At 37.9% G+C, this 10,605-nt stretch overlaps 1 protein-coding gene across 37 annotated transcripts in view; it reads right to left on the bottom strand.

The window, feature by feature from the left end:
* POT1 (protection of telomeres 1) overlaps window positions 1-4,804 on the bottom strand; it is a 114,670-nt gene extending 109,866 nt beyond the window's left edge. For 17 of the 37 annotated variants that reach the window (XM_065542523.1, XM_045388451.2, XM_074035930.1 and 14 more), the window contains exons 1-2: window positions 4,645-4,804; window positions 3,647-3,831 (exon numbers count right to left, since the gene is read on the bottom strand). In XM_065542523.1, coding sequence (XP_065398595.1) covers window positions 3,647-3,769 — 123 coding nt within the window. In that variant the 5' untranslated portion in view covers window positions 3,770-3,831; window positions 4,645-4,804. Of the gene's footprint in view, window positions 1-3,646; window positions 3,832-4,313 lie in introns of all 37 variants that reach the window. The other 20 variants (XM_045388452.2, XM_074035903.1, XM_074035924.1 and 17 more) reach the window with 3 other exon arrangements.
* Between the last annotated feature and the right edge of the window lie 5,801 nt (window positions 4,805-10,605).

A 10,605-nucleotide genomic window follows, 5' to 3' on the forward strand; every position in this document is an offset into this window, starting at 1 on the left:
TTAGGTGGAATGAGAGACGTGAGAAAAGAAATAAGACACAAAGTATAGAGAAAGAAAAAGTGGGCCCAGAGGACCGGCGCTCAGCATGCAGAGGATCCATGCCAGCACCGGTCTCTGAGTTCCCTCAGTATTTACTGATCATTATCTTTACCATCTTAGAAAAAGGGAAGTGACAGGATAATAGGATCAATCGTAGGGAGAAGGTCAGCAGTAAGACAGGCGAGTAAAGATCTCTGTGACAGAAGTTTAAGGAAAAATGCTGTGCCTTGATATGCATATGTAAACATCTCCATAAACCTTTTTAGTGCATAAAGAGCAGCATGACGCTAGCAAGTCCCGCCTTTCGCCCTAAGGCAGTTTTTCCTTTCTCAGTAAACGGAACAGACAATCGGGTTTTACACCGAGATGTTGTTCCATTGCCCAGGGATGGGCAGGAGACAGATGCTTTTCTCTATCTCAATTGCCAAGAGGCTTCTTTCCTCTTACACTAGTCCTCCTCAGCACAGACCCTTCACGGGTGTCAGGCTGGGGGACGATCAGATCTTTCCCTTCCCACGAGGCCATATTTCAGACTATCACATGGGGAGAAACCTTGGACAATACTTAGCTTTCCTAGGCAGAGGTACCTGCGACCTTTGGCAGTGTACGCGTCCGAGTACTTGAGATTAAGAGAATGGTGATGACTTTTAACCAGCAAGCTGCCTTCAGGCACTTGTTTAACAAAGCACACCCTGCACAGCCCAAAATCCGTTAAACCTTGAGTCACCACAGCAAATGTCTCTTGCAAGGACAAGGTTGGGGGTAGGGTCACAGATTAACAGCATCTCAAATACAGAACAAAATGGAGTCTCTTATGTCTACTTCTTTCTATATAGACACAGTAACAGTCTGATCTTTCTTTTCTTTTCCCCACAATGACTAAGACCTCAAAAGTGCAGGCAATAAAAACACAAATAGACAAATGGAACTTAATTAAATTAAAAAGCTTCTGTGCTACAAAAGAAATAATCAGAATGAACAATCTCTGGAATGAGAGAAAATATTTGCAAACTATGCATTCAACAGGGGACTAATATCCAGATTTTACAAGAGACTCAACCAAAAAACCCCAAATAATCCCATTAAAAAGTAGGCTAAGGACATGAATAGACATTTTTCAAAAGAAGATAAACAGCCAACGAGCACATGAGAAAATTTTCAATATAACTAATCATCAGTAAAATGCAGATTAAACTACAATGAAATATCACCTTACACCAATCAGAATGGGTACTAAAAAAACAAAAACATGACATTGGGGTGCAAAGAAAAAGGAACTCTTTTACGCTGTTGGCGAGAACACACATTACTACAACCTCTATGGAAAATAGTACAGTGAGTTCTCAAAGAACTAAAAGTAGAACTACCATTTGATCCAGCAATCCCACTACTGGGTATCTACCCAAAGGAAAAGAAATCATTAAATAAAAAAGAGACCTGCACTCATATGTATACCACAGTGGTATTCAAAATCACAAAGATATGGAATCAACCAAAGTGTACATCAATGGAGGACTGGATTTAAAAAGTCATATAGATACACAATACTATTTAGACATTAAAAAGAATGAAATTGTCTTTCACAGCAACATGGATAGAAATGGAGACCTTTATCTTAAATGAAACAACTGAGACACAAAGAGAAATACTGCATGTTCTCACTCAAAAATGTAAGCTAAATAATGAGTACACATGGAAGCAGAGTGTAGAAAGATGGACAATGGAAACTTGGAGGGGTAGGGGATTAGCAGTGGAGTGGATGATGGGAGGTTGCTTGGTGGGTACAAGCTGCATTGCTCCAGGGACAGATGCACTGAAGGCACTTACTTCACCACAATGCTATATATCAATGTAGCAAAACTGCACTTGTTTCCCATACATATTTACAAAACAAATTTTTAAAAAATTGCTTAAATTATCAAAAGTATCACAACTCATTTCTTGAAAGACATTTTCTGCTTTCATTTTTTCACCTGACATATTCAATCCTCACACTACCGAAAAATGAATTTGCTTCTTAGTGTTTAAACAAAACTAACCTTTCCAAGTGATCAATAATTTCTTGGTTATTAGAATGAACAGATACTTTTCAGACCTTTGGGCATCTAATGGCAACATAATGCTCTGGTTAGTGGCAAAGACAATGGGCATGTAAATCACTGCTCAGCCACTTACTGGCTATTAGACCTTGAATAAATTACTGAACCTGTGTTTGTTTCCCAGCTATAAAATGAGAATAATATTTAGGGTTCTCAGGACTAAGAGATTACATATACAAAGCATTTAGGAGAGTGCCTACTAAACAGCAATCTATACAAGTGTTACTGAAACTTGCTTTCTTATGTATCAAAGACACCACTCTCTCCTGAGTTTCTTCCTCCTTCTCTAGACCATCTCTGCTTCCTATTCATGCTACTTTCTTTCACTGACTCCTTCAACATGGTTCTCTTCTCTTCTATGCTTTGGCTCAAACCCATCTAAATTAGAGACCCTCTGGGCTTCAAACTCCCCAATCCATTTGCCTACCGGACACTACTATTTATACATCTCTGAAGACCTTTCAAATTTGTCCAAATTGAACTCCCTAAATGTTTCTCCCTAAATGTGTACCCCCTATTTTCTTCTCCTGGCTGGCTAGGAATTAGAAACAGAAGTTTCCTGAATTTCTCTTTGCCACTCTAGTCTAATTGCTCTCTAAGACCTGCTGATTCTGCTTCTTTATCCTGTCAAGTCTAAAGCAAATCATCTATATTCAAATTCCTGCTCTACTACATTTTATCAATACAATCTCAAGCAAATTGCTTAATCTTTCTGAAATACAGCATCTTTAATAACAGTACCTACTGTCATAGGTCTTTCTGATGATTAAATAATACATGTAAAGCACTTAAAACACTACCTAACGTACGGAAAAAAATGCAACGAATGTTAACTTTAGGTATTATTATTACTATCTTTTTTCAATCTCCTTTCCAGCATCCCCTCTGCCACTGGCCCAGATTATCATCAACTCTCATCTAAATTACTGTAATTGCCTCTTAACATCTTTCCACTAATCTTGCCTTCTCCAATATACCCTCTACCTAGAAGCAAAGTTTTTTGAACTCAAAGTAAATCATGTTTTTCTCCTGCTAAAACCTACCAAAAACTTCCCATAGTTTTTAGAGTAACATCCAAATTCCTCAATATGCACATAAGAACTGTTTTTTACACCAAAGGAAGGTACAGCACAGTCTGTTATCCCGCAAGTTGCAGCTCAACTTTCCTGATCTGTCAGAACCAAAAGCTCTCATACTCACATATCACAATGCTAATAACACACCTATTAATTTTAACTGGAGATCAGGTGATTGTCAGACCCCACAGAAATGTGATTACCTTTAGTTCAGGGACTACACTTCTTCATCTTTGTACCTCAGAAACTTACTCCAATGTTTCACGAATTTTCTCATTGTTTGCTAAATACTGAAAAACGTATTGAAATATTCAATCTCAAATGTTATGACAAAGACAAAAACCATACCTAAACCAGTTCTCATAAACTCAACATTTAAAAACTGCATTCCTTTTAGTAGGAAAAAGCATTCTGAGTTACAGAAATTCTTACCTGAATATATTTCTTGCTATAATTGTAACCTGGCTGTAGGGATCCGAAATCTACTTTACGTAATTTACTCAGCGGCTGAACTTCAGGCACCCCAATGACTTCCTTTATTAATTCAAGTGGCATATCAGTTCTTCTTCACACTGATGTCCAAAGCAAATTCAACTAGGGAATCTGACAACTTGCTGCTGAAGATACAAAACCAGTGTTTTATCCAAAATGCAGTCAATAATTTGCTTTAAGTCTCTTTGACTTAGTTATGCTTTTCCTTATTATGGTTAACACGGTTCAGGGTTGGGGGTGACAGGAGGATGGATTATTTTACGATTTTATTGCAAAGATCAATACAGGACATTCTTCCACGGAACTGAAACTTAACCATTTTCTACTAAGCTGCGTATTTAAAGTACCTCTAAAAAGCAAGTTTTAAAATCTGTAACAATGTCACTAACATTAAAAAGTAGGCTACGCCTTTAACATTGCGCTTTAAAATGTAAAAGTTATTGGGGAAGAGGGAAGCTGAAAAATCCTGGGTTTTTTTTTTTTAACCCCCACGGGAGCTGTAATATTGTATAGGCAAATTGTGCACCAAAAGCTTCGTACTCCAAGATGTTTCTGTGGCCTCCTCCCTTCACTCCCTAAATAAACTAAAAAACAAAAATTACTGAACTGAGATAAACTTGTGCATCGTAGGCTCCACCTTATTTGCAGACCTCTTGACTGTGACACTCACTAGTGTCGATATCCTATTTTAACGTTTGCGCACCAACCTTCCCCCAAGCCACCTGAGCTCTGTGAGGGCGGGGACTTGGACTTAACTCTGCTCCTCCCAAAACACCAAGAAAGATGTTGAACACAGTAGGATCGAGATAAACACTCGTAAGAAAAAGTGTCTCTCTGCGACAATTACATCAAATTTGGATCTAAACTAATTCAATCCCGGGCCCCTTCCGTCTGGTACCCACTCAACGAACACACCAAACCTTACAAATTTTACTCACCCGCAGTTTAGAAAGAACCCTAGGAAGAGTTTAGACTGGCGCGCACGTGACGTCACTCGTACGTTGACGGTCCAGCTCCACGCATGCGTGCAGGATCCCTGGGCATAGCAGCTAGTTTTCCGCCCGCGGCGGCAAGCTCTGTAACGGTTCACACACTGACGGCGCCTGGAGGTTTGGCGAAATATTGACAGGATGCGGCGCCAACGGGAGCGTAGGGCCAAGGTACAGGCCCCGCCCATTCCGGTCACATTTCCGGAATCACGCCGCTCCCCTTAGCTCCGCCCCCAGTCGCTTTCCAGCTTGCGTGGCGGGAGGCACGTTCAGGGCAAGTGGGCGGGTCCGCTGGGCAGGGTTTCAGCTTCCGTTTGGTAGATTGGAAGCTTATGCAGGCAGAGCCTTTCTTTTAATGTCCAGTTCTCTTCCCCGAAGAAGTAGGCACCTACTGCAGTCTTTATAAGGAAACATTTACAAGGATAACAGTGTTATTTGAGAGTTTCTATAGTAATTTCTGGCATTGGCATTAATGCCACCATTGAGTCTTGCTATTTACAGACAGATTTGTAACCTTGTCATTGTTTTATAGGGCTATGATATTGTGGTATAATTAATAGTTATAAATTATAGGTTTATTATAGTTTATTTAATATTTATTATAACTTATAGTTGATAAGTATTATCATTTATCATTTATAATGATAAATTGTTAAACTGAATCCTCTGCTAATTTCAGATATATGCCTTCAATCATTTAAGTGAAACCATCCTAGCGTGAAACTAAATGTAATAAAGAATTTACATTAATATTTCCAAGAGTAATTTGAACTAAAATATCTTCTTTATATACATATTTGTAGGAGGATATAGCTAACTTTTTTTTCTTTGATATGGAATCTTGCTCTGTCGCCAGGCTGGAGTGCAATGGCGCGATCTCAGCTAACTGCAACCTCTGCCTCCCGGGTTCAAACAATTCTCCTGCCTCAGCTTCCCGAGTAGCTGGGATTACAGGCGCAGGCCACCATGCCCGGCTAATTTTTGTATTTTTTTAGTAGAGAAGGGTTTCACCATTTTGGCCAGGCTGGTCTCGAACTCATGACCTTGTGATCCGCCCACCTTGGCCTCCCAAAGTGCTGGGATTACAGACGTGAGCCAGCGGGCCCAGCCAGCTATGTTTAAAGTGCCTTTTTTATCAACAGGAAGCATTCAGTGTGAGCCCATCTCCCATTTCCCCTCCCCATCCCTGTAGTTATATCCCATGCAGAAGCCAGGGGTGACAAGAGCATGAACTCAGGAGTTGTCCATTTGAGGAAAACTGTAGGGAAAGTTTAGATGCTATCCTTCCAACTCTGGCTGCATCCACCTGTGAAATACTGTTCTTTCTTTCTATGTGAAGCCCTCCACATGGGCTTTGGACCCTGACCACTTTCATCTCCCTTCCATCATCATCAATATATTTTCTCTCAATGTATTTTAAGCTTTCCTTCTTTATTCATTCTTTCCTGTCACCATTTAAACACATTCTCCCAGGCTCTTGCTCTGTCGCCCGGGCTGGAGTGCAGTGGCAAGATGATAGCTCACTGCAGCCTGGAACTCCTGGGCTCAAGCAATCCTCTGGCCTCAGCCTTTTAAGTAGCTGGGACCACAGGCACAGGCCACCACACCCGGCCAATTTTTTAAAAAAAATTTGTGGAGACGAGTTCTCACTATGTTGCCCAGTTGGTCTCACACTCCTCTGTGAGTGTTAAATATTTGTTGAATGAACAAATGCTGAGGAAAACTGTTTATCTTACTTCTGACTTCCACCCCTCCACCTACCCCTGCCCAGCACCACCCCATTACACTTAAACTGCCCTTAGAAAAACCACTGAAGAACTCTTTGTTGCTAACCCAAAAGGACATTTTTAGTCTCATATTTTTGAAAACATTCTTTGTGCTACAACATGGTCCTAGTTTTCCTTTTACTTTCTACCAACTGAATCTTTTAAAATTTCTCATAATCTGTTTAGCCGATAAGTATCCCTGTTCTATAGAATGTGATGAAGATATCTAATAGAGGTATACGTAAGTCCTTTTATTTTGTTAAAGTGGTTGTTCTCAGTTCCTGTGGGACACAACACTTCCTACACGTCCAAGTAACTTCCAATCTTATTTCTTCTGCATAATCTCCCAATTAGTGGCAGAGGCTCCAGAGCCTGTAATGCTTTACCTCACGTTAGTAATTAGTTTCCACAGATGAAGAAAATTGCTCATGAATATACAGTACAATTTAAGATAATAAGAGAGGAAAAAAAGAGATTGAATCAACTGAATAAGGCAATGAAGACATATTAATGCCAAAACAATCCATTACTGTTATTCTATGCCTGTTGAAGCAGCATAAAAAAGCTACTCTAAGGCTAACAATTAATGTAATTGTTATTAGAAGTCATGACCTTTAAAGGTGCAATGAAAAAAGTTTTTATATAAAATCTACAATGTGAAAATGTTCAATTTTAAGAAAAGTTAAAATTAAATTTTTGTTAATAAATAATGAAGACCAAAAGCGGAATGGGTAATTTTTTAAGTGATGTATAAATATAAGGATTCAGTACAGTTATTATAAATCAAAATGAAAGAAATTAATCTGCAAATTTCTGACACATCTTCCCTGTCATAACATTTTCATATTATCCTTTACTATTTACTTATTAATGTCTAAATGTAAAATTGAATTCCTAACATGTCCGGCGCTTCAAATTCATTTCCTTTGCATTAATTGTGGGGTGATTAACCCATTCCTATTTGCAGTTGATCTGTCCTGCAAGCCATTGTCATCAGGTTGCATTTCTAGAGCCTGACAGTATCATCTTCTTACTCCTGAGATTTTTCTAGCAATAATAGCTAGGCTACATTAGTTGGAGTTCATTTCCTTGTATCAAGTAGTCTTTCTGCCCAATCCTAATGAACATCTAAATGGATTTGTAAAGTCCTATTTCAATAAAGCATCAAATTTTTATATTGTTATGTAGCTGAACCAGGAGATAAATCAAACAAATTTTTCTCAAATGTATGTTTAAGTTCTAAATTTAAATGGTAAAGCATGTAATAATTCATTGCATATTAGGAAGAAAATAAAGATATTTTTAAAACATAATATTAGGTACTACAAATTGAGAAAACATTAGTGTCCATTGAAGAGGTCTCCCAAAAGCTTTTGTACTTTAATAATAAATCTTTTTAATTTATTATTTTAAAATATCCTAGGCCAGGCACAGTGGCTCACACCTGTAATCCCAGCACTTTGGGAGGCCAAGCCAAGCAGATCACGAGGTCAGGAGTTCGAGACCAGCCTGGCCAACATAGTGAAAACCTGTCTCTACTAAAAATACAAAAAATTAGCCGGGTGTGGTAGTAGGCACCTGTAATCCCAGCTACTCGGGGGGCTGAGGCGGGACAATCGCTTGAACCTGGGAGGTGGGGTTGCAGTGAGCTGAGATCACGCCATTGCACTCCAGCCCCAGCAACAGTGCGAGACTCCATCTCAAGAAAAAAGAAAAAAAAATCCTCATCAGTTACAAAATTGTCTTTCCTTCAATTGCTACTCATTTTAAGAATTGTCCAAGAAAAGAATAAAATAACCTAGATTCAAATTTTAATTATAAACTATAAGTAGGTCAATATATTATAGTGTATTGAGTTGTATAAATGAATTACAAATATGAACTTTCTCTTGTTCAAAGACTATTAGAAATGTATGACTTCCCCCAAAATATACATGTTTCCTCATATACCTCATGTATAACATTTTCTCTTTCTATATATATATATATTTTTTTTATTTTGAGACAGGGTCTCACTCTGTTGCCCTGGCTGGCATACAGTGGGAAGATCATATCTCTCACCGTATCCTCAATCTCCCAGACTCAAGTGATCCTCCCACTTCAGCTTCTTGAGTAGCTGGGGTTTTAGGCAGGCAATATTGTGCCCCACTAATTATTTTTAGCAGACGTGAAGTCTCACTATGCTGCCCAGGCTGGTCACAAACTCCGGGTTCAAGTGACCCTCCCACCTTGGCCTCCCAAAATGCTGGGATTACAGACGTGAGCCACCATTTCTGATAACATTTTTTTTAATATGTTAGAAAAAAGGTATTATGTAAACTTAATGAATATTCAGAGAACACTTACCACGTACCTGAAATTGAGCAGGGCCATGTAACAATAAGTTAAACACAACCAGGCGTGGCCCTAGCTGATTTGGTCTTGCAGTGGAGACAGAATCTCTTTTCAAAATTCAGATAAACTGATGCAAAATTTTGATTATGATGTGAGATACAAAGAATAGTCATGGTACTAGGAAAGTATGTAATGGAAGAAACTGACCTAGATAGAAAGGTCACATTAGACCTTCCTGAGAAGTAAGAATTAAGCAGAGATGAAAATACAGCAATAAAATAAAGGCAAATTTTAGTTCTCTGTAGTACATTTCAGTCATAAAAACATATGGCTTCAAGCATAAAAAACTGTGGGCTAATCAATATATACATATTTTTTCTTATTCTTAAATACTCTCTAAACCCTGTTGCAGCCTTAATTTTGGTCTTCAGATCAAATTCATCACTTCTTTTGTTATCCCTAGGCTGTAGACTGCCACGGATATAGCCCTCATATAGGCAATGATTTTATGTGATCATGCTCAGATATTAGACACAAAAAAATACTCAGAGTGTGACTCTGGTAAAACTGGCTCATGTTAAACAAACTCACATTGATATTTTTAAAAACCTGGTAATACAAATGTATTAAATTCCAACCAAATGTTTTAAATTATTAGCTATATATCTGGAATATGGCATTATCTTCATATCAGTACTTATGAGGAACCAAATGATAAACACTTGGCTGTTGGGAAAGCATGGAATTTCGACACACACAATGTTTCATATGATCCTACAACCTAACATAATCAAGTCATGTGAGTTTGGTGTCATAGTCTACTGAAGAAATACATGTGGATGTTCACATTTGTGGTCAGGGCACCATCTCCCCTGAATGTTTGCCTCTCAAATGGTCTCTTTCCTAGGCATGTAATTAACCTTCTTCAGATGTGTCCTGTTTTCTTCTTTATTTTCTTTCTGTGCCTTGATTTGGATTAGAAATAAATTACAGCTATGGCTCCGGTAATATTTACAAGTGTTCGGCTATGCCATGTTCTTTCCCTTAGTTTTCTAACCCAATTTGTAAAATTCAAGACTCTGTATAATAACTGTAATCTCTCTAGTGATTCTGAAAAGACAGGGATCCCTTTCTTTAAATTTTCTCATCTATGGCATATAATTTTATTTTTATAGATGTATATTCACCTATTTCTAAGCACAGAGTAAGCCTTCAAGGCTTGTCAGTGAATTAGATGTTCTGCTGCTAAAAGTCAACCTGAGCACCCTCAAGACTCAGAGTTGGCTGTTTCCTGAGAAAAAATAAAAGGCCCTGGTTCATCTCAATGCTATGACAAGAATGGGCACTTTCTTCTTCCAGCTTGCTTTCTTCCAGATCAGAGGATTCTTATAAGAATGTATGTGTTTTGTTGGGGAAAAAATCATTAATCCAAAGTTTAATCATCCCTTCAGTTTTACTTAAACTGTTTTTTAATTCAAATAAAATTTAAATTAATACTTTTAATTTAAAATATCATTTATGATTATTTTATTTTAAATTAACTCTGTCTTCCTGGCCAGTAGCTTAAGTCTAATTATATGTATTATACAGAGATATCTGAAATGATATTGATAAAATGTTCACACTGGTTATTGTTGAATGAAGAATTTAGATGACTAGCTGCTTTATCTTTTTTAATCAAAAGTTTTTTCACTGCTTTTATCACTTAGCCACATGACTAAAAATAACTAAACCAAAAGAAGTTTTTTGAAAGACTCATATTTAAGCAACCTCTAGTGGTAAAATTATCTGATAACCATATATACAACAT

Source organism: Macaca fascicularis, chromosome 3, assembly GCF_037993035.2.
Source record: "Macaca fascicularis isolate 582-1 chromosome 3, T2T-MFA8v1.1".
Classification (NCBI taxonomy): Eukaryota; Metazoa; Chordata; class Mammalia; order Primates; family Cercopithecidae; genus Macaca; species Macaca fascicularis.